This window comes from Chelonia mydas, chromosome 8 (genome assembly GCF_015237465.2).
Source record: "Chelonia mydas isolate rCheMyd1 chromosome 8, rCheMyd1.pri.v2, whole genome shotgun sequence".
NCBI lineage: Eukaryota > Metazoa > Chordata > Testudines > Cheloniidae > Chelonia > Chelonia mydas.
In genome coordinates this window covers 81,038,339-81,065,827 of record NC_057854.1, presented here as the reverse complement: position 1 = coordinate 81,065,827, position 27,489 = coordinate 81,038,339, and the positions used below count along the sequence as shown (strand labels likewise).

Here is a 27,489-nt window from a genome sequence, read left to right as displayed (position 1 = left end):
GTATATGAGAGAAACTAATAGTTCTGATAGGTATATATGAATAAACTATTTATTAGATTGAATCTGCCCCCTTTTCTGCAAAGAATCTGTACCCTTTGGGCCAAGTCTTAGCCACTTCTTAAGTCCCCACACACCTTCATCAGTGCAAAGGGGATTTAAAGCTGCCTTAAAGCAGTGCCTGAAGATTTCCCTTGCACAAGGGCATCTTTAACTGGTGTAGAGCTGGCTACACAGGGGTCAGCCTTGCTCCAGGACCCCAGGCATGGTGGGCATTAGGGGGTGTGCAGGCTGCTGGGAGGGAGAGTGCCAGCTGTGGGGCAGAGTGACCAGCAGCATGACACCTGGGGATACTCGAGTCAATTGGCAGCCTACAAATACAGGGTGTGTGTGTGAATACATAGCACACAGTCTCCTCCTTCCCACAGGTGCACAGAGTGCTGCTGTGATGCACAGGGAATCTGTTTTTTTTTTAAAAAAACTGGATTTGTTCATTATTTGATGTATTATTTATCAAACACATTTTGACGTATGGATTGCTCAGCAACTATTTGTTATGACGTGTTCCCTGAATATTCACTATTTCAGCTGTGTGACTGGTCACCTAAATCACATGGTATTGTTTCCGATCCCAGGTTGGATGACTCGAATCCAAGGAGCTTTCAGGGGATGGCCATGTGACACTGCCAATGAGAATACTCCTACGAATCTGTGGTCATGGGAGTATTTGTAACATTTCTTCTGCAATCATTTTTGTGAATAAAAATTCCCTCCTGAGAATGTTTGTGAAAGATGAATCGAAGTAGTAGAGTGGAAGCAAATTCCCATTTGAATAAATACTTATGCTCATGAATATTTTTCCATAGAATTCACCCATTGATGTTGGTGTCAGAGAGATAATCACAGCTCATCATTAGGAAAAGTACAGGGGACATCACTCTTCTCCGAAGATTGTCTGAAGCAAACCCACACATTCCTTTTAATGAGCACTTTAAAGAGAGACAAAGTAAAGTAGCTCCAATAGCAATTTAAGGGATAGAAAAGTAAGAAGAGAAGTCATCCAAATGTCAGTGGCTTCAGTGAAAAGCAGCATGAAGGTGAAACACACATGTGGATATGATTTCCATAGCTAGAAAAGAAACAGGGTGCTGCGTGAAAATGTGGGGGATTGGGCTGGCTGTGGGATGCAGGGTTGCCAACTTTCTAATTGCACAAAACTGAACACCCTAGCCCAGCCCCTTCCCCAAGCCCCCACCTCTTCCCTAAGGCCCGACCCCCACTCACTACATTCCCCTCGCTAAGTGGCTCGCTCTCCCCCATCCTCACTCACTTTCAAATTGGGCAGGGGGTTGGGGTGCAGGAGGGGGTGAGGGCTCTAACTAGGGGTGTGGGGTTTGAGGTGCAGGAGGGGGCTCCAAGCTGGGGGGGTGGGGCCAAGGGATTCAGAATGTGGGAGGGAGCTGCGGGTTGAGGCAGTGGGTTGGGGTGCAGGAGGGGGTATGGTCTCTGGGCTGGGGCCAGGGGTGAGGGGTTTGGGGTGCAGGAGGGGGCTCAGGGATGGGGCATGGTCTTATCTTGGGTGGCTACTGGTCAGTGGCATAGAGGAGTTAAGGCAGACTCCCTGCCTGTCCTGGCCCTGCGCTGCACCCTGGAAGCGGCCACCAGGTCCGGCTCCTGGGCAGGGTGGGGGAGAGGGGCGGGAGGCTCCGTGCGCTGTTCTCGCCCACAGGCACTGCCCCGCCGGCTCCCATTGGCCGGCATTCCTGGCCAATGGAAGTGCGGAGTCAGTGCTTGGGGCAGTGGCAATGTGTGGAGCCCTGTGGCCCCCGCCACCTAGGAGCCGGATCTGCTGGCTGCTTCTGGGATGCAGTGCGGTGCCAAGACAGATAGGGACTAGCCTGTCTTAGACCCGCAGCACCACCAACCAGACTTCTAACAGCCCGGTTGGCGGTGCTGACCGGAGCCACCAGGGTCCCTTTTCTACTGGGTGTTCCAGGAGAAAACCAGACACCTGGCAACCCTAGTGGGATGATGTCACAAAGTCTGCAAGGGTAGCTTCCACCTGACCTACATTCCTCTCCTCTCCTCTCTTTCCTTGGATGCTTTTCCACCAATTTAACTTTGATGAGTGGAATGTTCCTCCAGTTACCATGTGTGAGCATGGGCCTGGAGAAAGTGGCAGTGGGCCCTCCACATGCTGGCAGAAACTAAAAAGGGGCTGCCAGTGGGAGTTGGGGCCTTTCTTATACCACTGCTAACAACCTGAAAGTGCTCTGCACCCACCAGCCTATGGGGTTGTCTGAGAAAGAACCTTTTAACTCTGATAAGCAAAGTTGAAGATTGGGCTTTGTGTGGCAATTGCTTCCATGGCAGAGCTCGTTTGGATCGATCCTCCCTCACATGCTCCATCCAGGGTGAAGCTGGTCACCATATTTGGCATTGGTAAACATTTTTTTTACCTGTGGCACCACCATCCCCTCCCCCTGGAGCATCCAGCTATCAGAGTTTGATGTTCTCAATGTAACAACTTAATAGGAGCACATTCCCTTATGGTGGAAATTTGTGGCCTGGCCTCTTGCTCCAAATTTTCAGCTTGGAAAAGAGGCGACCAAGGGCAGATATGATAGAGGTCTATAAAATCATGAGTGGTATTGAGAAAGTAAATAAGGAAGAACAAGGGTCACCAAATGAAATTAATAGGTAGCAGGTTTAAAACAAACACAAGAAAGTATTTTTTCACGCAATGCACTGTCAACCTCTGGAACTCCTTGCCAGAGAGTGTTGTGAAGGCCAGTACTATAATGGGGTTCAAAAGGGAGGAAGATAGATTCATGGAAGATAGGTCCATCAATGGTTATTAGCCAGGATGGGCAGGAATGGTGTCCCTAGCCTCTGTTTGCCAGAAGCTGGGATTGCGTGACAGGGCATGGATCACTTGATGATAACCTGTCTGTTCATTCCCTTTGGGGTACTTGCCATTGGCCACTGTCAGAGGACAGGATACAGGGCATAATGGACCTTTGGTCTGATCCAGTATGGCCATTCTTATGTTCTTATGTAAATTATTTGCAGGTGCTTGGGAACAGGTGTATTAAGGATGATTTGGGGAAGACATGCATGAAGGTTTGGGTCTTCCTCTCATGCACAAGTACCAGGGCCTCAATGAGAAAACAGTTACCCCTCCAACACTGGTAAGATTAGGGAGCTATAGTTTGGAGGCTGCATCTGATTGGTGTCCATGGCACAAGGTAGGTGTCCTCAGGTTTTGTGATTATTTAGCACAGCAGGGTTTATGGATTGCTGAACAACACTACAGTCTGAACTACTGTATTTCAATCAGGATTGCAGCCTTGATCTTTAAATCAACTGCCAATTTTTTCCACTTCATCCAGAGAAATGGAGTAGTGGAACATTTTTCTGAAAGGTGAAAAGGTGACTATTAAGACTTACTTTTCTGGAGAATAATAAAGCTATAGAAAGTCCTTGAAAGAAATTAATTGCCACTAAAAGGCAGACTTAATAACCAGAGTAGATATAAAACAAGTGGTTAAAATGGCTTATAGTTTCTGGAAGATGCACTCTAAACACTAGAGACCAAACAATACACATCTGTGTAAGAAATGTAAATCGGTATCTACAACAATGTATTAACCTCCAGGAAAGCTTAAACTCTAAGGAGCATAAACGCTAGCTGAAAAGTGTGAGCTGGTGGTAAAGTTTGTTATGGCAGGTGCTGGAGGTCAAGGAACCTTTTAAATAACTTATTGTAGGCTATCAAGAATACTGGCCATGAACTTCACAGTTAGAACAGAAATAATAATATCAAAATCTGAAGAGACAATGGGCCTGATTCACCATCCCATTAGTCCAGTTGTTGTTGTTGCTTTTTAAACCAGTGGAACTGCACTGATTTCAGAGGAGTTGCACTGTAAAACTGGAGTGGCAGAGTGGTAAATCTGCCTGATATCTGAGGGCTGAGAAATATTTTTTCTGCTGAGCGTATTTTTAACATGAAAGATGTGATCAATCAGAACAATCCAGATTAAAGCATTAAGTATGGGAAATTTGCTACATGGGAAACAGTGCAGTAATAGTTTTGTCTAGAACCTCTTTTGCATTGATTACAGCAATATTACTAATCCTGAATCAGCCTCAAATGCACAGAACTAGTATGAAAGCTGCTGAGTACTATTTGATGAATGCACTAGTCAGTTCATTTGACCATTTTTGTTGAATAAATAATTTGACCAAAGCAGCAAAATTCATCAAATAAATTATCTGATGCATATATTTTTTTAAGTAATTGACCAGCTCTAATGAATATGAAGGCAGTCCCTTAATGAAAAGCATTAATCTACTGGTAGCCTGCTTTCATCATTCACATGTCACTCTTCTGAATTGTGCAACTGCAATCTGTATATTTTATTCATTTACCCATTCATTTATACACATGAAGTTCAAAATCCTATGGTCAATCACTGCAATTATTAGAATATTTCTATTGTACAATGTATGATTCACACATACCATGGTATGTAACCTATTGCTTTTCAGCCTCTGTACCAGATAACTGGTGGATAGCAAAAATAATGCTGATTTTTGGAAAAAAACAAACAAACAAAAAAAACCACTCCAGAGGCGATCCTGGTAGTTACAGATCATTAAACCTAACTTCAGTTCCAGGCAAACTGGTTGAAGCTATAATAACAGAACAAGGAGTAATGGTCTCAAGTTGCAGTGGGGGAGGTTTAGGTTGGATATTAGGAAAAAAAATTCACTAGGAGAGTGGTGAAGCACTGGAATGGGTTACCTAGGGAGGTGGTGGAATCTTCTTCTTTTGAGGATTTTAAGGTCAGGCTTGACAAAGCTGTGGCTGGGATGATTTAGTTGGGGATTGGTCCTGCTTTGAGCAGGGGGCTGGACTATATGACCTCCTGAGGTCCCTTCCAACCGTGATATTCTGTGATTTATATAGAGGCATTATGATATTTTCTGTCTTGTTATCTATCCCTTTCTTAATGGTTCGTGACATTCTGTTTGCTTTTTTGACTGCTGCTGCACATTGAGCAGATGTTTTCAGAGAACTATCCACAATGACGCCACCATATCTTTTCTGAGTGATAATTAATTTAGACCCCCATTATTTTGTATGTATACTTGGAATTACATTTCCCAATGTGCACTTGTCCTTCAGATTTCTTTTGGCCCTGTCATAAATATAAAGGGAAGGGTAAACACCTTTAAATCCCTCCTGGCCAGAGGAAAAACCCTTTCACTTGCAAAGGGTTAAGAAGCTAGGATAACCTCGCTGGCACCTGACCAAAATGACCGATGAGGAGACAAGATACTTTCAAAGCTGGGGTGTGGGGGCGGAGGAAACAAAGGCTCTCTCTCTGTCTGTGTGATGCTTTTGCCAGGGACAGAACAGGAATGGAGTCTTAGAATTTAGTAAGTAATCTAGCTAGATATGCTTTAAATTCTGATTCCTTTAAATGGCTGAGAAAATAAGCTGTGCTGAATGGAATGTAGATTCCTGTTTTTGTGTGTTTTTGTAACTTAAGGTTTTGCCTAGAGGGATTCTCTATGTTTTGAATCTGATTACCCTTTAAGGTATTTACCATCCTGATTTTACAGAGGTGATTCTTTTTACTTTTTCTTCTATTAAAATTCTTCTTTTAAGAATCTGATTGCTTTTTCATTGTTCTTAAGATCCAAGGGTTTGGGTCTGTGTTCACCTATGCAAATTGGTGCGGATTTTTATCAAAGCTTCCCCAGGAAAGGGGGTGTAAGGTTTAGGAGGATTTTGTGGGGAAAGACGTTTCCAAACAGTCTGTTTCCCAATTATATACCTGGTAGACGTTTGGTGGTGGCAGCGAGATAAAGTCCAAGCGCAAAAGGCAACATAGTTTGTATCTTGGGAAAGTTTAACCTAAGCTGGTAAAAGTAAGCTTAGGAGGTTTTCATGCAGGTCCCCACATCTGTACCCTAGAGTTCAGAGTGGGGAAGGAACCTTGACAGGCCCAATCCTCTAATTTGTCTAGGTCCCTGTGTATCCTATACCTACCCTCCAGCGTATCTACCTCTCCTCCCAGTTTAGTGTCATCTGCAAACTTGCTGAGGGTGCAATCCACGCCATCCTCCAGATCATTAATGAAGATATTGAACAAAACTGGCCCCAGGACCAATCCTTGGGGCACTCCACTTGATACCGGCTGCCAACTAGACATGGAGCCATTGATCACTACCCGTTGAGCTCGACGATCTAGCCAGCTTTCTATCCACCTTATAGTCCATTCACCCAGCCCATACTTCTTTAACTTACTGGCAAAAATACTGTGGGAGACCGTATCAAAAGCTTTGCTAAAGTCAAGGAATAACATGTCCACTGCTTTCCCCTCATCCACAGAGCCAGTTATCTGGTCATAGAAGGCAATTAGATTAGTGAGGCATGACTTGCCCTTGGTGAATCCATGCTGACTGTTCCTGATCACTTTCCTCTCATGTAAGTGCTTCAGGATTGATTCCTTGAGGACCTGCTCCATGATTTTTCCGGGGACTGAGGTGAGGCTGACTGGCCTGTAGTTCCCCGGATCCTCCTTCTTCCCTTTTTTAAAGATGGGCACTACATTAGCCTTTTCCCAGTTATCCGGGACCTCCCCCGATCGCCATGAGTTTTCAAAGATAATGGCCAATGGCTCTGCAATCACATCCGCCAACTTCTTTAGCACTCTTGGATGCAGCGCATCCAGACCCTTGGACTTGTGCTCATCCAGCTTTTCTAAATAGTCCCGAACCACTTCTTTCTCCACAGAGGGCTGGTCACCTCCTCCCCATGCTGTGCTGCCCAGTGCAGTAGTCTGGGAGCTGACCTTGTTCGTGAAGACAGAGGCAAAAAAAGCATTGAGTACATTAGCTTTTTCCACATCCTCTGTTACTAGGTTGCCTCCCTCATTCAGTAAGGGGCCCACACTTTCCTTGACTTTCTTCTTGTTGCTAACATACCTGAAGAAACCCTTCTTGTTACTCTTAAAATCTCTTGCTAGTTGCAACTCCAAGTGTGATTTGGACTTCCTGATTTCACTCCTGCATGCCCGAGCAATATTTTTATACTGTTCCCTGGTCATTTGTCCAAACTTCCACTTCTTGTAAGCTTCTTTTTTGTGCTTAAGATCAGCAAGGACTCTACTGTTAAGCCAAGCTGGTCGCCTGCCAAATTTACTATTCTTTCTACACATCAGGATGGTTTGTACACCCATTGTACGCCCACATCTTGAATACTGTATGCAGTTCTGGTGGAGGATTAAAGGCAAGTTTGAAAGCTGCCGGTATATATAGTTTTATATCTGAAGATTCTGTTGCTCTATCTGTTTATCTCAGAAGAAAAGTAGCATTTCTTTTTCAAAGTATGTAATTGTTTTGTGTTTTTTCTCAGAGATCTCTCCACTGATTTTGAATTAATTAATCTTTCTCTGGAATAGCAACCTTGGAAAGCCTTATGGAAAGAAACAGGGCTTACTAATTTAAAAGGTATTTCCAAGTCCTCATTGCCTTGGAAAGAGCATACAATTGTTACATTCCCCGCACCTAGCACACTATTCAGGAAGGAGGAATAGCAAGAATGGAAATAATGCCATCAGTATCCATTCCACAGAGCTTAGTACTGACTTCATTTCCTAAATCAAGCATTTCATAAGATATTTTCTATTTTCTCCTTGGAGAGTTACCTGGGTTGAGGTTTTCAAAGTAGAGCAGGCAAATTAGTGAATCCCCTGAAGTACTTTGAAAACCTTCCTGTGTATTTCACTTCTTAATTTCTGTTTTACCACCCAATCAAAACTATCAAAAAGTCACACAGCAGCAAAACAGTCCACTGTGAATGGAGTACATTCCCTCATGGATTTAGTAGTGTGTGCACACATGGTTATTAACAGGTAATAATCAATATGTAAGAATATTGTTAAAATAAACAGTGTCAGAAGGCAATTTCATTGCATAAGCAACCACAACAAAACAATTGTTGATGTGATTTCCTGATCTGCTACAGCCATGTTGTGCTGCTCCACGGATGGAAAGGGAATGGAAACTAGTCAGAGTGGTCTCTTCCTGGAGAGGGGAAATTATCTGGTTGTGTAGAACTGACATAGTGGGTCTAACCCATTCCAATCTGTGCCCCATGATCTTCTTTGTGTAGGGCGCATGGCAATCAGGTTATCACTGTATATCACATATTCCACCTACTACTGGATGATTGGACTGCTTCTGGGGTCAAACGTGACTAAACATAAATTAGAGCAGTTCTGATGCTACTCTAACTTATGCCAAGGGCTGAGCGGGCTCCATAACTGGGGAGCCACAAAAGTGGGGTCAAGCTATCTTTGCATCTTTTCTTAGGTCCTGTACCAAGCACAGGTCAGTTGGACCTGAGAATTGAAACTCATATGTATATACTGTGACAATTTTTATATTTGGATCCCATAGTTTTATAGACTGGAGTTTCCTGATACTAACAGTGAATTAATCTAAGACATAGCACTGCCAAGAAATTAATGATAAAAGGAAAAACTGATACCCCTCCCCCCCAGAGATATGAGGATGGGAATGGCAAGAACAAAGAAATGTGGACCTTGTAAGTTATCCTCTCAGAAGAAGTGGATAGAGTCCATAAAGGAGGCAGGGGAAATGGCATCCTAAGCCTGCAAAGCCCTACGATCTAGAAGACAGGAGAAAACTGAGTCTTAGAGAGGAGTTGTCTCTCCTCACTGCTCTTCTTGCCCCCTTTCAGCCCTGACAACCTGTCTCCTGCAAAATATACTTCTGCACTACTCTGATGCTGGAGTTACTCTCCACTGGTCTGGTTCCCATGTAGAAGTTAGAATGACTTGAAATTTGCCTCTGGCTTCTGTGCTGGGCTTGGAAGGGATGGGTGAGTGGGGGCTATATTGTCCTGAGGGAGATTGTCCTGTATCTAGTAGAGTTCTCGCAGGAACGATGCACAACTAGCACGACAGAGCTCAAGATCTGGACCCCTAACTTCTGTGGGAATTTTCGGTACACACATAATGCAAGTAGAATTGGGCCAAAATATATCTGGTACTTTATTCAGCATTAAAGAGGTTAATATTTTCACGTATGTAGTCATTGCTTAAACTCTTTTGCTTTCACTCTACTCATATTGAGCACTGTCACTTTCTCCTTTTAAAAATCCACAAATTTATCACCAAACACATAAAAAATTAGCTAAGGATTGTAACTGAACTGACAATAGAGGCCATAAGGTCCCCATGATACCTTCTCCTTCTTAGAGCTCCTGCTATTGTCTGATCACTGTCAATCTTCTTATATACAGTGATGCCCGATTACAGATGGAATGGTTTGTTAAACTTCAAGAGCATTTCTAGGTGCTGTAAAGTACCCAAAGATGTCTTATTTAGAATGGAACATGTAATACCTGCCAAATTTGCAGGTTTGAAACCACTTCCAATAAGAATTAAAAAGGCCCTCTTCCGATCTGAAATAGGGCTATCAATACTTGACTTGTCTGCCCACGTGAAATAGAGGGTTCTTGTCGTTGACATCGCAATTTAGTTTAAAATAGCTTTGATGATGACAGGGTACATAGGAAAGATAAAACCATAAAGATGACAGTCTAATCTTCTAAGATGACCGATCACTGATAAAAGATTAAGTAACGGAACATTTCAAATACTAGATTATCTGTCTGTTGGCACAGTGTCTGTATACACCTCCTGCTGAGCCTTGCTGAGATACCACTTAAATGTGAAGATGTTGCTTCTTACAGACTAAAAATGCTGCACTGAATTCCTCAAACTATCAAGTTAAAAGGAAGAAAAAAAGTATAAAGAAACAGCCCTGATCTGCCACGGAGTTTTGTTAGTCAAACATTTGTTTTCCAGGCTAGCAAAGCATTTAGATGTACAGCATAGAAATAATTTAGAGACACTATAAAAATAGTCTAAAATAGTCAATCCTGCCCTACAGTTAGCACTCACAGATAAACTGCCAATAGTTTAGTGATTATTAAACACCTTTTATTATCAGTTTTATGAACTATAATAAAAAAGGAAAATTATACTTACAAGAATTATTAGACATGCTGGTCCTATAAAACTCCATATAAAGTTATTCTTTGTGCTGAGCCAACATCTGAAAAGTAAACAGCACAGAATGTCTTGAAATGTGCCCAACTCCTGCATATACTTCCTCTGCATTCTTACACCATGTTACTGACTGAAACAGACATGTAAAACAGCAACTTACACTTCAGTAGTGCCGTAATATTTATATCCTAGCGCTGCTGAAATTCCGACCACCACTGCTGGGCTCACGTAACCAAAGATATAGAAGTTCTTGTGTAAGAATCCCTTGTTGTAGATGACTCCCACAACTATAAGGTACAGGTGTATGCCTTCAATGCACATCCATGCAAAAGCAGCTAAAAGGAAATAATGGAGTAATCCAGCAGTGATTGAACAGAAGAGCTAGAAAGTCAACCAGAGAAAGCAAAGTTATAAATAGTAATTAATTTATTACTATTATAATATATGACCTGGGGCTCTGTTTATTAATAATTATGCCAAAAGGGTATCATCACAGTCCAAATTTAACCATGATTTAGAGATACTTGGCCTAAACAGAAAACTAAACGTCTTCATTATTATTTTTCTGTAGCAATCTGTAGGGCAAAGAAAATATATTTAACTTTTAAAATCAAGCTGTGGATATGTCTGTGTCCCCCTGCCCAAATCACATCTATAAATGGACACTCTTGACCCCACAATTGCTGTTTAGTCTATATATTGTGCTGAATTAATCAAGATGCATTTTTCCTTTAGATACCAAAATTAAATTGCCTGACAAATCATTATTTAAAGTTTTATTTTAAAGCCTATGGACATGCTTTTAGTAAACAATGCTTGTAAAATTACACTCCTCAGTCAATCAATACCAGAGAGCTGTCACAGGAATTTCAAATGATATTTTTCAATCAATTTAAAATACTGTTCTTCAATACATGAAAAAAGAGAAGATGTCAAGCTAATTCAAAAATTATAATTATTAATGTCTTACATGTACATAGCAACTTTCACCTGAGAATCTCAAGGTGCTAAAGAGGTCTTTTTACATCACTGAGGTAGATTATGCAGGGATTACATCACAACCCCAACCCCTACTGACTCAGCCACCTCTGGTGTGGTAGACATCAATGCTAACCAGCAGTTTAAGGCAGGAAGTGAAGAATACCATATTCACTTGAAACCACAGGATAATTTAGGTAGGCAGAATATATCTAGCTGAACTATAATCTTCCCAGGAAGCAGGGCTCAACATTCGTACTCCACTGAAGAGTGTCATGGGATGATTTAGTTGGAGATTGGTCCTGCTTTGAGCAGGGGGTTGGACTAGATGATACCTGAGGTCCCTTCCAACCCTGATATTCTATGATTCTATGAGGTCTTAAAAAGAACAGGAGTACTTGTGGCACCTTAGAGACTACCAAAGTGACAGTGAATGGTCAAGACTTCACTTTTAGATCTTATCTGATAGATGGCACCTCTAGCAGCACAGTGTCTTTAACACAAGACTGGGGCTTTGATTCAGGACTGACTCTGAGGGAAAAGTGCCATCCGTTGATTCGCCAGCATTGCTTTGTACAGCACCTAAATGCTTAGTTGGTGGAACTGTTAAAGGCCAAAACATTAGGGTTGTGAAATAGCTGAAATACCAACCACCTGGAGGCCAAGTTCTCAGATAGTGTAAACTGGCAAAGCACCATTGAATTCAATGTAGCTACATCAATTAATGTGGCTCCATTTCTTGAACTAAAGCATGCACAGAAAAAAACACTTTGTGTTTACCATAAGTACTGTGGAGACTAGGAGCTCAATAGCACCAGAACATTCATATTAACATCAGAAACTATTGCATGCTATATGGAAAATGGTACTTTATACTGTATATTTACTTTGCAAAAATGTAAAAATCAAGGAAAGACAAAGGCTACACACCTTATTATTGTTCATATTAATTCCAACAAGAAAGATAAGTTCTGCCAGGAAAAGGCTGCAGCAGAGATTTTTGTGAATTGTCGTTCTAGTGCTTTGAATTTCACTGAAGAACCAGAAGGTAAAAATACACATGGAGAGGCAAATCAACGAAATAATTATTCCTAGCTGAGTGATTCTTGTAAGAATGTTATAATTTGTAACACCCTGGGGGGAAATTATAATATAATAGTTAAGAGAATAACTGTGTACCTTGTCAAAAAAGCATCATTCTATAATATAGTCCCTTTTACCTTTTTACAAAACATACATCAAAACTATGTGTAGGGTTGCAGTGCAAATGCATACTTTTGATCGTCTCAGAAGTATTTTTTTTTGAGGCAGATATAATGCTCAGGAAAACCAATAATAAAATAAATATTTCAATGTTCTTAACACCAGTGATGTGTTATTTCCTTGGATAATATCATCTTAGTATTGATATCTGGTAATATGACTTTTAAAAAATCTGATCTATTACTAAATGATAAACATATTGGCAATAGAAAATGTATTAATATATGACATTAAAATATTACCCCATCAGTGACTCATTCATATTTGCCTACATAGCATAAGGGCATCTCTTTTCTTCAGTGTAAACATGAACAATAAAAGACTTGGAAATCACAATTGCTTAAATCAAATGCTAGTTCAAGATACATAGCATGGAAATGGTCTAAAATATTATGGGCTATTTTTAATGATTATGTGCACATATTTTCTGTTCAGAAGGACAGTTACATTGGCTACTTGGTATTCAGCAAAAAGAACCTGTGAAATACGTGACCGCTAAGGACAGGCTGTGGCTGGCCATAAAGTATATCTAATATGGATTCTAAATACAGGCCCAGAGATTATCCTCTTTTTAAAATAAACTACACAAGGACACCTCAAAAGTCTTAAATTTGAACGGAAGACTTAAGATGCTATTTAGCAACTAAGACGCACCCTCTATCAGTCTGAAGTGCACAGTGTGGAAGAATTGTCTCAGCACAACGTACTCATGCTAATGCTCTTCTTATCGCCAATTCTGATGACTAAAAAAAGCTGCCTCCCAAGGCTAAACCTAGGCTTTCTATATATCCTGTATGGATTCCAAAAATCTTAGGGGCCTTTTAATGTAAGTGGGGCCCAAAGTGAGGGGTCATTTTCACAATTCTCTGATGTTTGTGAGAGTCTCTGTTTTAATGTTCATGAACTCAGTCCTGCCTTGCTATTCCTATACAATTTTCTGACAGTGCTATTGCAACTCAGGGGATACATTTAAAGGAGACATTCCAGATTTTTAGATACCAAGACAAATATATGACAAAAAGCATTGTGAGAAAAATCCCAGGCCATATGTCTTGCTGACCACTTCAGATACCAGTTAAATCCCATTGTAGCCTTGAAGTGAGTTTTGAAATAAAAAGCCACAGACTGCAGGTTTGGAACAAGATTCTTTGCTGCATCACTGTCCTGTCATACTGCAAAATGGACACAAAGAAATTCAGACAGAAATGGGAGGAATTGTGTTTGCACTGTTCACAATAAACTGTGTGTTTGCTGAATGAGGAAAAAGAGATGGAACCAAAAGGAGGGTTGGGGGAGGGGAAGTAGATTAGTGGTAATGAAAAAAAAAACACATTAAATGAGATCTAGGTATCTGGTAAAACACTAAGTGAAAAATAGCACTTACAACAGAGCCGCCTGAAGACATCAAAACAGCAAAATGAGTCAGATGATTACATTTGCATGAGGTATGAGTAGTGTTGGAATGTGTCAGCTCACAGCCTTCGGTAGACCAGTTCCCATTCATTGTATCTGCTGAGTAGTTCCAAAATGCACATTTAATATCCTTATCTGCAGTCTGGAAGAGAAATAAGATGTTTTACTGATGGTGAAAGGCAGGAAATTTTCCATCAAGAGACTCTTGTTACATTAGCCAGAACAATTCATTAAACATTGTATTTTACTGAAGGAAGGTTCAAGAAAAAAATAAAACCCCAAACTAGACACAACCCGCCCCCCACCCCAAACCAACCCTCAGAACATAAACCAAAACATAAAACAAGCAAACAAATCTATCCCAGGCAATTAAAAATGGCACAACATTGAAATACCTGATTCACCTAGTTAACAGCAGACTAAACAAGCTGGACTGACCCAATTACCCAACCTTCCTGGCACTTAAAAAGGTGTCAGAATCTTATATCTGGTACACAGCTATATATACATACACACATGCACCTATTGAATGGAACAACTTGCAACATTACAGCCACATTGCTGCCCCTATCCTACCCAACAGAACAGCTTGGTTCCATTCTTTCCTTCTCATTTCCTGCCTCTTCATTTGCAGCCCCAAGGCAACATGGGTCTTTTCTGTTCTGTCACACTGAAGACCTTGGGCACTTGTAAAGCAACCTGGGGTGCCTCCATCTACAAGTAATGTGAACTAGAAAAGGACTTGAGGCTTAGCTCACTGTTCATAAATGATCTTTAGTCACAGCACAGGGAGAAAATAGATTTCTCCTCTACATTTTATAAGTCCAGCCAGAGGGTCGGGTGGGCAGGGGAGGAGGAGGAGGGAGTCAGGTTAATGGGTACTTAAGGCCATTTCTGGCCCAACATCAACACACTGACATCAAATGTGATGCTAGCAACTGCCAAGACCCATATTATTATTATTTGTATTGTGGTAGGACCTCGGAGTGCTAGTCATGGTATGGCACGGGCCAGGGCCCTGATGTGCTACATTCGGTAATGTGCACATAACAAAAAGGTTCTTCAGTCACTTCTCCTATGGAAATCTGCTTCAATCTGATTTGAAGTGTTTCCCTTTTATGGATATAGCTCTAATCATCTGACAAACTGTTGGCGAGATTATCCTAAATACAGAAAGGTCAGAAGCCGGAAGGATTCTCTGATCACACTCATAACTTTTTCCCCACCTTTACAGCCCAGTGACTCTGTAGTTATTACTGTTGACATATTCTAGCAACATTTTCCCATGGTAGCCAACATATCCTGCAGGTACAGTTATATCACATCAAATAATTACAGTACTGTTTTCCTTTCTTCAGATGTTGATTAAAAAAAATCTTACCTTGAAGTACTTTAAAGTAAATGTTATTTTCTCAAGCTCATAGAGTGTAGGTGGATTTGAATTAATTGCAACAGCAATAACTGATGAGCTTACTGTCTCTCTCTGCTCTGAACTATCTTTCGATGAGGAGTTTTTAGATGATGAAAGCAAAGGACCAATATTGCTATACCTCAGAAACACAACTGCAACAGTGCCTATCAATCAAACAGACTGTGTTTAGTAGTTTGTGGGGTTTTTTTTTAATAGTAGAACAAAATTGAAGACATTAAGGAAACAATAAACAATAGACATTATTACTGCTATGGCATAAAATATGCAAAACAGATGGAATCTTTGTGGAATACTTACAAAAATGGTTTAGAGACAGTGAAATATAGCCTGATTTAAAACAAGGTAATAATGTCCATTGGAATTAAAAATGAGTGTTTATATTGGGTATTCCAATAGGGTAGGTGCATATTTTTTTCTGGAGCAACGTATACTTGAAGCAATACTACCTCCGGCTGCAGGTCACGTGTCAGATCTTGTAAGATAAACAATGTTAATATTGGGGGTGAAATCCTGGCCCCATTTTTAAGTCAATGGGAATGTGGCCATTACTTTTACTGCACCCAGGATTTCATGCCTGGTTAGTAGCTGGATAGGAGACATGCAAGGCACAGAAACCCACAGTAATACGTAGAATGCTTCCTCCTGAGTCAGTATAGATACCATGTCCTTCTGTGGTGTTTGGGAGTGCGGTTTTGATTGGCTGCAAACCCAGGTAAAGATGGAGAAAGAACTCAAGGTTGGTTTTGCCAGATTTGGGGCACTAATTCTGGTGTTCTGGCAAAATTCTAATTTCTTCTTATTATCCATATTTCAGTGACACCATAAGGCCCCAACTAAGATCAGGACCTCATTATGCTAAGTGCTGTCCAAACACATAGTAAGAGAGTCCCTGCCCAGATAAGCTTACAAACTAAACAGACAAGATACGATACGCTAGTGCAGGAAGAGGACACAGAGATACAGTGAGTTGTGAAGTGACTTGCCCAAGGTCACCGAGCGGATCTGTGGTTGAGCCAGAGACAGAGCTCAGGTCTTCTAAATCCCAGAAGCCAGTGCCCTACTCATTGCACTACACCAGCAGTTCTCAAACTTCCTTACACTGTGACCCCCTTCTGACACCAAAAATTACTACACAATCGAGGGCACAGTGGAGGTGGGGCTGTAACCTGAGCTCCACCTCCCAGGGCTTAAGTTGAAGCCTGAGCCCCACTGCCCAGGGCTGAAGCCTTTGGGCTTTGGCTTCAGCCCCAGGCCTCAGCGAGTCTAACGCCAGCCCTGGCAACCACATTCAAATGCGGTCGCAAACCACTTTAGGGTCCCAACCCACAGTTTGAGAAGCGCAGTACTACACCATCTCCCACAGATCATTTTGATACATTATGCCTGCCAAAATTCTCCACCTTGTTTCAGCTAGACATTTTTTCTTCACTGCCTGTCCTAAAGTGTTATACAGTGGTGCCATGTGCTATTACACAGCTGATGTGTTTCAGTTTAGGGGGATAGATTGTCATATGTGAGGGGATTTCACATAAATGGTATATTATCCCTCTAGGTTCTCAGTATAGTCACCATCACTTTCGTACGTCTCTGTATGGTACTCCCACCACAGCAATCAGGGTAACAGCTTCTTGGTTTCAAAGGACATTTGACGGGGTATTTTTCAGGAGGGGTAACTGAGTCTGCAAGTCATTCCTTCCACTTAATCCAACTCTGACAGCTTGTAAGACTTGTCTACTGTCTTGGCTTTCTTTTTGCTGAGGAGTGGGTTGAGATGCGTGGGATGGTTGGGAATGGGAAGTTTTATTGTGCTGCTGATCAATTCATTCCTTGGGGGTTGGGGTCAGTCTGGATGGGCTAGTTACACTTGGATCTTACTTTACATATTTTTAATATACGTACATGCACCTCAAGCTTTAAGATAACTACAGCAATATGCTTCCTTGTAAAGTGCTTTAGATGTGCCACTATGATCATTAGTATTTTAGTACATTTAAAACATATTTTAATTAAAAAAACAGAAATGGAGGGCTGTACTCATACAAAAACAAGAGGCATAATTTTCCTGCGGTGCATTACACCAGTGGAAGCTGTAGAGCAGATAGGATACAGGGCTAGACAACAAGGTGTTACAAATGCCTTTCTCTATTGCTATCAACATCACAACTGCACAGTTAGTGAATTATGCATCTGATTTTTGCCAGCAAGTAGGTACCGGGAATGCTGCTTAAACCAAGCTATTGTTTAATGGCTTTTTCTTACCATTAGAATTAGGTGATTCCTTTTTCTTTGGAGATATCTTTATATAATCTCCTCCCATGCGTGCATGAGGGTGAATATGTTTCGTGTGGTGCGAATCAAAAGCCAAAACCTTGAGAGCTGTAAAAAGAAAAATACTATGCAAATCACTTCCATTACAGTCTAACATAATTTTACAGTTAGGTTAATAAATGTGACATCGGATTGCATAATTATTGTGAATTTTAAGAATACACCATTGTGCCAAATATTTCAAGGAGAAATGCTATTAATATGGTACATGTTTGCTTTAAACCTCTAGACTTTGTTATTCTAATGCATACATTTTTCTCTCATACCTTTTATTCTTTCCATGAAAAATATGGTCTTTTATTTACTTTGCATTAAATTAGGCACTGGAAAGAATAATGTAGGTTACTTTAGGAAGAGCTATTGCTTTATTAAAAATTCATTTCTGAAAGGGACCACAAATCACAATTATAAAAAGCAAAGGATAAAATGCTCCATTGAATAGTAACATTTGAAAAAGCCGATTTCTGAAAAGTGAATACCCTCACAGTTATCATTCCCTGGTATGAAATGCACATTGCACCATGACATAATGATGTGTGCTGTCAACAAACAAAACAAAAACAAACAAACAATCATTGCCCCTCAGGACAAAAACTACATTAGAGGACACTGAGCTCTTTACTCAGTTCATTATAGTGCAGAGTTTCAATCACCAACAGTGGGGAAAAAAAAGTCAATCAGTCCTTAAAGAAAAAGAAAAAAAATCTAAAACTTGACTGATGGGCTAGAATCACTAAACTAGACCATCTGCATTGCTTATAGTGCAGCACACAAAAACAATATGAGCTTTTCAATAGACCAGCTGTCAGAAAATGTTTGTCAGGACATAAGAAATAGTTCTTCGCGGCTGAAGTTTTGGATAGCCTGTAGTTAAAGAAGCTGTGCCATGAAATGCAATGGAGAATGAGATATTATTGTGGGCCTGGTCTCAAAAATAAGTTTGTGAGAAACACATTAGCATTGTGGGTAAGATGTTCGTAGTGCTGAGTAGTAATGGGAAAACTTCAAAAGGTTTAGAGCTTAGGTTCAGTTTGGATAAGTGCCCATAAATTCAGATTCTCAAACAAAACTTTGCCAGAAAATGACTGAAATTTTCAAAGCTCTCCATTAGGTCCCTGTATTAGCATCTGCTCTCTTTCGGGTGTGGTCTAGTAAACCGCTCCCACAGTTGGCCATACAACTGGGTCCATCTGTGCTACAAATTACAAATGCAACAGGCTCCCTGGAGTGTATGAGACAGAATGAACCACTGTGTTCTCTCCCTCATTTCATCTGACAGCAGCAAATCTCACTGAAGTGAAAGAAGGAAAAGGATCTGTTCTTCCTCAGAAACGGAGGCAGGTTTTTTCTCAGTATCATGGTGCATTTTGGGGAGTGATCTGTAAAGGGTGAGATTGATGTGACCAGGGGAGGGAATACTGGATTTTACTACACCAGACCAGGAAACCGGGTCAATCAGAGGATATATGAGTTATTCTGGAAGGAGGAAAGCAGAATGGCTGGTCACAATCAAAAAAAGGGAAACAATAATTTAGGCCTGGTCTACACTGCTGGGGGAGGGGGGAGAGGGGATTGATCTAAATTACGCAACTTCAGGTACGTGAATAACATAGCTGAAGTTGATGTACTTAGACCTACTCACCGCGGTGTCTTCACTGCAGTGAGTCGACTGCTGCCGCTCCCCCGTCGACTCTGCCTGCACCTCTCGCAGTGGTGGAGTACAGGAGTCGACGGGAGAGCACTCGGGGGTCAATTTATTGTGTCTAGACTAGACACAATACATCGACTCCCGCTGGATTGATTGCTGCCCACTGATCCGGCGGGTAGTATAAACATACCCATAGTCTTAGGATAGAGTCTCAAAAAGTGCTCAGCACTAGCCTTACTCTGCTCCCACTGAAGCCTATAGTAACACTGTTATCTTCACTGCATCGCTGACTTCAGTGAGAGGAGATAGACCAAAGCTGAAAACTTTTGAAAATCCCACTCTTAGTGTCTTCCTAAGACCACAATACAGAAGACAAGCAACTGATACGTGGAGGGAGATAGTGGAAAGTCATGAAAGCCAAGTTGAGATCTTCTCCAATATGCTTCTCTGAGCTTTCCTGAAACTCAAAACACAGCTGTACCATCACCAACACAGGGCTGGGCCTTCAAGGCACAGACTAGTTCAAAGTTTGTTTACACTGCTTTTCCTGAATCAAAAATAAAACAAAACATGGCTTGTAGAGTTCTGTTAGCAACTCTAATTTTCATTCTGCTGGCATTTTTAATGCATCTGTTCAAGATGTACAATGATTTGCTAAAAGATAACTGCCACTTTGGTCATGAGTGAGGGTTGAACTGGGAAACATTCAGAGCTGAAAGCATGATCCGCTACATCATCCCTCTAAGAACCAAGCTAGATCTTCAGCTTGTGCACCCGGTCTTACCTTCATTGAAGTCAATCGAGTTAGCTGATTTACATCAGCCGAGCGTCTGGCCCGAAATCTGTAGGTGTTTTTTGGTTGCTCATACAAACCAAAATCTGTGGGGTTCCCATAACACTACTTTAATCTCAACAGTTTATACTGAAAAAACTTCATAGTGTAATTCACATCTAAAGTATCACTTACATTCATTTTCTTTTTCTTACCCATTTCACTTGCATTAACATCTAGCTGTGTTGTCTTTTTGAAGTTCTGTGACATGAGCAGCGTTGCCTGTTCCGCAGTATGCATCAGCTTAGTGAGACTTGTTCTCCTGTTATCTGTAGGGAGTGCTTCCCAAACTGTAATTTTTTCCTTTTGAACAAAATTGTTCACGGTGTTAACAAAAACCTGTCAGTATAAAAATATTTTTGAGCACAAAAGCCTTATGCTATTTATAAAAGAAAAAAATACAATAGTAAGGCTCAAGTCACTTACATTAATAGTCATATTAGTAAGTGCTTCCTTGTCAGAAATTGTGTTATTCATGGTACTTAGTGATGGGTAAGATACAGATAATGCTTCCACATATGAAATCACATCTACAGGTGAAAGTTGTCCTACAGTGTTCCTATTGATTTCTTGCAGGAAAGCCAAGGGTTCTTTTATAGTCCTAATCTGAAAGAAACAGGAAATCAGTATACTTAGGAGATTCCACTGGCAATTCAACCAGCAGAGCCACAACGGGTGACTTTTTGAGAACACAAGAGTTGCACAAACGATGGGGAAATAAATTAAGGATTTGTGTGAATTAGTGAATAAGGGCCAGCTTCTGCACACAAACAGGGCACAGCAGGTCAGTGGGTCTACTTATGGAGCTACTCCAATTGATTAGGCATGCCAGAATTTGACCAGGCAAATAGATATCGTAAAAATATAATACATAACCAGCATACCGTCTTAATTTATTTTGACCAGTACAACTCAGTTTTATTTAGAATAATGCTCCATTATGTACTAGTAAATGTTTTGCTGCATATTTTGTAAAAATAATTAAGTCTTAGTAGTACGGCAACTTACCTACAGGCTCTTCTGTTAAATCTTTGCTGAGAGGTGGAAACAGATAGCCAGTTTTTTTAAAAATGAGGACTATAAAGCACACAGATTACCAAAATTCTATTGCATTCTTAATCCTCACTGCTAAGGGCTGAAAACTATTAAATTATTTCCCTACTGAAAATATTAATATAAAATAATTAGATGGAAATGTTTGTACACAAATGTTTATAGTAGTAATGGGCTGAGAAGATTGAGATCTGGATCTGTATGAGGTTTAGGCTAGGGTTCTGAATTCAGTGTCATGGCTGAATCAGAGAAGGGTTTCAGATTTCCTGGCATTGAAATCCAATGAGATTTCATCCCTAAATAGTAGAAACTTAGTGAGATCATCCAATTTGGTGAGATTCCTGTGACCTCAAAGGTGAATATCCCCTGAGATAGTGCTCTCGTGAGATCCGGACTTCATCTTTGGTTGCATCCTAATGGAACTGGAAAACAGGCCTCTTTCTGTTTTTGATCTAACTCAGAATCAGAACTACAAGGGTAGGTTCAGATCCAAGGGCTCAAATTTAAAGCATTAATTTTTCTTCAAAATTTAGATTCAAGGTTTTGACCCAGTTTAAACACAGGTTTAAAACCCTAGTTTAAATACAGGTTTAAAAACAGACAGCCATTCGGTTTTAAGTTCAGATGTTGTACTTATTCTGTCTTCTCTACTTAATTTACAGTAAGCATGTTAATATAATGTATACCTTAAAACTGAAGAAATCAAACCTCTTATGTTAAAAGACTGGGTTCTTTTAAATCTGATCATTGAGGCAAACTGCTTGAGATAAAAAGCAAACACGCCCATGGTGATTCACTTACTCAGTCAAATCAGAAACAGATAGTCTTGCGGACTCACCAGTTTATTTAATTTGCTGTTTGAAATGTAAGCTTCTGGGTAAAAATCTGGTTCCCCAGTTCTTTCACATGCAGCCTAACACACAGTGTTTTGAAGGAGAGAAAAATATTGGTACCCAAGTGTATTATTGCTCTATTTTATATTTTGTCACTTGCCTTCACTGCCTCTATAAATTATCTTTCTAGGTTTCATTCAGAACAAACAAATAGCTGCACATAATTAAATGTAGAAAGGTGTAATTTCAAGAACTTGCCATTCAGAAACTGTTGAGTGATTACCACACTTCTGAATTCTATGCAAAACATGATTTAGTTCACTGGAGATACAAACAAAACAAAGCTTGCAGGCAAATTAACACTGCGATTCAAATACATAACCCATTTCAAATAAGCTGGAAGAATTAAAAAGACTTCTATATATACGCTTATGTTCAATTATATCTTCTTCAACCATTTGTTAAAAGCGCCTCAATAGATATTATAATCGAAATAACAGTTTTAAAAGAGAAAAAATAAAAGAATTTGTAAATTAATCTATAAACCATTGCTACTTACTTCAGCTAATGTTCTAGTCATATTTTCAGTTATACAGTCATTATGTAACTTGCACTTTGCCTTTGGATTTTCTGTAGAAATTAAAAAGAAGACTAATCAATTACAGTATAACAGTTCTTATATAAGAAAACTCAAACCTCTACAGTATTTGGAACTTGCACATGCATATGGATCATTCACAAGCATAAACTATTAGGACCTGATTCTGACCTCACTTACTGGTTTGACTTTGCCACATTCTCTGCTGGTTTCAATGGGAGCAGCTCCGCTTACTTCAGTGGAGTTTTGCTAATTTACACCAGCAGAGAATTTGGCCCATTGACTCATTGTTTACACTGGTATGAGTGAGAGAAGAAATTGGACTTATACAGTTTAGAATACACAACAACACAATGTCAGGTTGGGTCTTCAATACAGAACAGATTTCATCATATTGTTCAGTACAAATATATTGCTAAGAGTACATCTCAATGATATTCTTAGAAAATGTAGGTGTGAGTGTCTTGCTCTTTTTCATGTCTGGCTGATTAATCTAACTGAAGATAAAGAGACACTGGTGGGTTTCTCAGAAGATGTAGTTCTATAATAACACATAAACCTTTATAATATCATTTACCTTGGCAGGAAGTGCCATCATTTGGCTTAAACTGTAATTTTCCTGTGGATGGTTGATAACCTTCCTTACAGGAGCAGTTATATCCTCCATCCACATTTTCACATTTCGCATGATCTCCACAGGCAATAGTTACTGCTTCACTGCACTCATCTATATCTGCAAATATTGTGAGAAATTGAATTTTTTATTAAGTATTTAAAGACTAACACTTGCTGCCTTGTTGATAAGTTATGCATACAGCAATTTCACATCAAGATTTCACAAAATAACATTAAAGAAAAAATAGCAAAAAGCTAAAAAAGCCAAATTGAATGGCAAAGACATCTGCTAATTATATCACTTAGGGTTTGGGACAATAAAGCACAATTAAGCATCTCTTTAATATTAAAAATATTCTTCAATGAGAGACTGCTGATTTTCTGCACAGCTATAACAACTGTTCACTGAAAAAACCTTCTTTGTACATATACTGTATTTTTCATGTTTTAAAGGTGAGTTTACAAGTTAATTCAACAATATCAAAATACTAGACGATGTATGATGAAAATAATCTAAAACCTAATTTTTCTACATATCATACTAAAATAGATTGTACTACCTTATTATTCAGTTAGGAAAGATGGAGGAAACTGGTATACACAGCCTTTTGATTTAAAATCAATGCTTTATTATTTTAGTATTTAAAGGATCAATTTGCTTGTCCGGTTAATCTAATATTAAAGTCAAAGGCTCTTCAAAGTGCTTGACTTGTCTATTTTATCCACATTTAAACTTAATTTCCCTACAATTGATGATTCCTTCCTAATTAATTTGGGTAGGTAAGTTCAGTAATTCAATTGACAGAGTGAGAGTGGGTCAGAGAATTAAACTGATGAATTGTTGGAAGGAAAGCTGTGAACTGATGGATTTGGAAAGGCAGGGCAAAAACTGATTTGATGCATGGGAAAGAGGGTCTTGCATTATATCGACTGACTGGGGATAGCGACCAAAGAATTCAACTGACACACTGAGTCTTGGAACTATACTGAGTAATTGTGAGCAGTGGGGTGGGGATCTGAGAAATTATGTACTGGGGGAGGAGGGAAGAACTGAACAGGCTGGAAAGAGGAAGGACCAAAAAAAGAATTGATTAATTTGTAGTCAGAAGCAAATACATGTATAGATTTAGAAGAGGAGGGGCTGAGAATTGAATTGAAGGCTTGTGGACGTGGAAAACAGAACTGATGATCTGGGAAAGGGGCCAAAATTAAACTGGTGAATTGGGGATAACTGAATACATTGGATAGGGGTTGGGGGGAAACAGTGCTTGTGGGAGAGTGCAAACATTGATGAATTGATGGAGGGGCTCATGCTGATAAGAGGGGCTTAGAAGAGAACAAGTGAAGAATGGATGGGGGACTACAAAATAGGCTTTTAGTTTTGAGGAACTGATCATTGGTTTTCAGTGCTGGTACTGTTTAGATTAGAGAGTGGATTTCTGGTGACAGTGATTCTGTGATGCAGAGAATGTGTGAGGCAAAAATGGGTAAGAAAAAGAAGAATGACTGGATTTGGCACAGAAAGGGGAGAGTACCGATAAGGAGGAATGGGAATACATTTGTGGAAAGTAGAGTCAGGGTATGTGGACTAGAGAGAGAAGGGAGAAATTCAGGGAATAAAGAAGAATGGGAGACATTTGGAATTGGAAGGAAGAGAGAAAGTTAGGGAGGGGTTAATACAATAAAAAAGAAATATTAGAAGAACAGAGGAAGCAGAACAATGAGAATGGAGGGAGAAAAAAAGATTTTACTTGTCTGAGTGCGGGGAGGGAGGGAAAGATACATAAAGGCATTTGAGGAATACTCAAAGGGCTTCTGCTTTTGGTGGGAATCATTTGTTGGTAATTTAATAGAACATAATTTGCCAATGGCAAGCATGTCTGGTTAAAAAAATCAGATAAATATTTTAAAAAAATCTTTTGTACATGGAATTGTACATGGCATTTGAACATTTAATGGAGGAGTCTAAGAACCATCTCACCCCACTTTTTTTTATTGCTTTGTCCACGGTCCCCCACAGCCTCCTATCTTCTACTGGTTTAGACTGAGGCCTTCCTAGACAATTACAGGGTGCCACAATCACACTGGAAGGCATTAAGAGTTATCTTGAAAGATCAAGTGTGAGACTAAGTTGCTGACATCTGTATTATGCTGATAATTCATTTCTATACTTAATTAACAAATATTGAGTCATTTGACTTCAGCATATGGGCTTTTGCATTATTTATATCTGAATGGTTTTTTATGACCTGCCTGCTGAGGTGTCAACCATGTCAAATCTCAGTGGATTGATAAAAGTGAGGAAAACAAAAAGAGAAGTACCATGTGAGATATTCTTACACAAAAGGTAAATCATAATCAAATGCTGTCATTCGAACGCATGGGGCCAAAGACACTAGTCCCGGCATTTAAATAATCCATTCACATCAATTAAATGGATGGCTCCTTTTTGGAGCACGTAAATGTCACTCAGTGTCCCACTACTGTAACATAGATGCACTTGGATTAAATTGAAGAGCCAAGGGTGAGAAAACAATGACAACACCAGTCTGCATAATGGTTCCACAGATGAGCCTCACCTCCAGGGATTTTCTTGGCCTTCTCAGCTATGTAGAGAAGGATGTGTAAGTCCTAACAAGATCTCCAGCATGCAGCTCATTGTGAAATATCAATAAATGACAAACTTCACAACAACCTGAAATGCCTGATTCGAATGTGTGCTAAAATAATCTATTAATAGTTTGATTTATAACAACACTTATAAAGTTGGTATTAAAATCAATAGATGACTAATAGCAACCTTCCTTTCCTAAAAATTATACCTCCTAGAGATGTGCATAAATAATTGAACGTATTCGAGATCATCATTGCTAAGTATCAGGTTGCTATGTCACTTACCATTACAAGTTTTTCAAGGTTATTATACTTGTCTTGCAACATATGATAATTTGTTTTTCATAAACCCAAATCATTTATTTGTCATTATTAGGTATTTATATAAATTACCTTTCTTTTCATACTGTTGTCACATATTAGTTGTAATGGAGACCTTAATGAGGAAGCAGGATTTTAAAAACAGAAGTGGAAGCTCATGGACAAGGCATCAAAGATGCTAAGGACATACAAAACGACTGAGGAGTATATACAAATAGTTTATCTGCAGCTAAGTTGTCTATACTGAATGAATTTATATGAAACCTAGCTAATACAGTGTTTACTGGAGAAAATAGTTACTGGAGTAGATAATTAAAGGTACTGATCACCTTCACATTTTCTTTAAATCAATATGATTTGCAGGTGCCATCAACGATTTTACTACCATTTCAAGGTAGATTGTATGTTGCTTTTAAAAAGGTTAACAGTGTCAATTTAAGTTTTTTTCTGTACTTTTTGCAGGGTTTTGAGGGGGTCATTCTATTTTAGATGAATATGCAACTTTAGACCACACAGGAGACAACAGCTTGTCAATGCTTTTAGAAAGTGATCCATTTCCACCTGAGGTTTATAGCTAGGAGCCCATTCATTCTCCAATTATCTACAATCGGAGCAAGTTTGGGCACCAAAAGCCCAGTCTTGTAACTCTAACTCACATGAGTAATCTTTAGTGAGAAGATTCATAAGTGATGGTTGAAGGACTGGGCCCTTTAACGAGAAGACCATTTGCCATGGCTCAGCAAGGAACCCTCCCTTTCAGAAAATATTCAAAACAAACTCTGGAACTGAGCTTCGAAGCCTTTATAATAGCTCTGAACAGAAAGAAATTTTAAAGCAAAATCCCCCAAAATAACACCACGAGCACCAGTTAGCTAGCATGAAAAGAGATGTATAACTTTTTATTATCTTTCTGCTTTTTTCTCACTGCTCATTTACTACAGCAGGCAAGATAATTCCAATTAATATAAAGGTAGTGAGAATGGTTATTATGTTCAGTCTTGCCAACTATGGGATCATAGCTATATTTCTTTGATTCTTCATCAGCCAGTCAAGATAGCTTGATGTCTCCATTATAAATTATGCTTATTATTAGCTTGTAGGTACTGAAAAGTCCACTGGTAAAGGACCAGATGTTCCTTTTGGTTCTGTACTGTGGAGGGGAGCAATGTACACAAAGTGGATTCCAAACTGTCCTAAGAAGGGCATATGCAAAGCGATAACAGCTACGTGGCATAATGCCATATCCCTGCACAAACGGCATTCTAATGTGCCATGACAAAGAAGGGCATACGGCCAATCAGCTGGGGGAAAAGTCAGGACCCGAATGCAGAAGTGCATGCTTGGAAGTATGGTGCAACTTCTTCCAGAAATTGTGATGCAGAGATGTCAAATTCATTCTGGACAGGAACAAATTCTATTTTTGACCCCTCGGGCTGGGGTTACAATT

At 39.8% G+C, this 27,489-nt stretch overlaps 1 protein-coding gene across 2 annotated transcripts in view; it reads right to left on the bottom strand.

The window, feature by feature from the left end:
• Nucleotides 1-27,489, bottom strand: part of ADGRL4 (adhesion G protein-coupled receptor L4) — a 96,759-nt gene that overhangs the window by 11,257 nt on the left and 58,013 nt on the right. For both annotated transcript variants that reach the window (XM_043520761.1, XM_037907504.2), the window contains 10 exons: nucleotides 23,071-23,226; nucleotides 22,455-22,525; nucleotides 20,436-20,615; nucleotides 20,165-20,348; nucleotides 17,461-17,577; nucleotides 15,151-15,344; nucleotides 13,741-13,911; nucleotides 12,024-12,227; nucleotides 10,276-10,496; nucleotides 10,095-10,161 (listed from right to left, as the gene is read on the bottom strand). In XM_043520761.1, coding sequence (XP_043376696.1) covers nucleotides 10,095-10,161; nucleotides 10,276-10,496; nucleotides 12,024-12,227; nucleotides 13,741-13,911; nucleotides 15,151-15,344; nucleotides 17,461-17,577; nucleotides 20,165-20,348; nucleotides 20,436-20,615; nucleotides 22,455-22,525; nucleotides 23,071-23,226 — 1,565 coding nt within the window. The remainder of the gene's footprint in view (nucleotides 1-10,094; nucleotides 10,162-10,275; nucleotides 10,497-12,023; nucleotides 12,228-13,740; nucleotides 13,912-15,150; nucleotides 15,345-17,460; nucleotides 17,578-20,164; nucleotides 20,349-20,435; nucleotides 20,616-22,454; nucleotides 22,526-23,070; nucleotides 23,227-27,489) is intronic.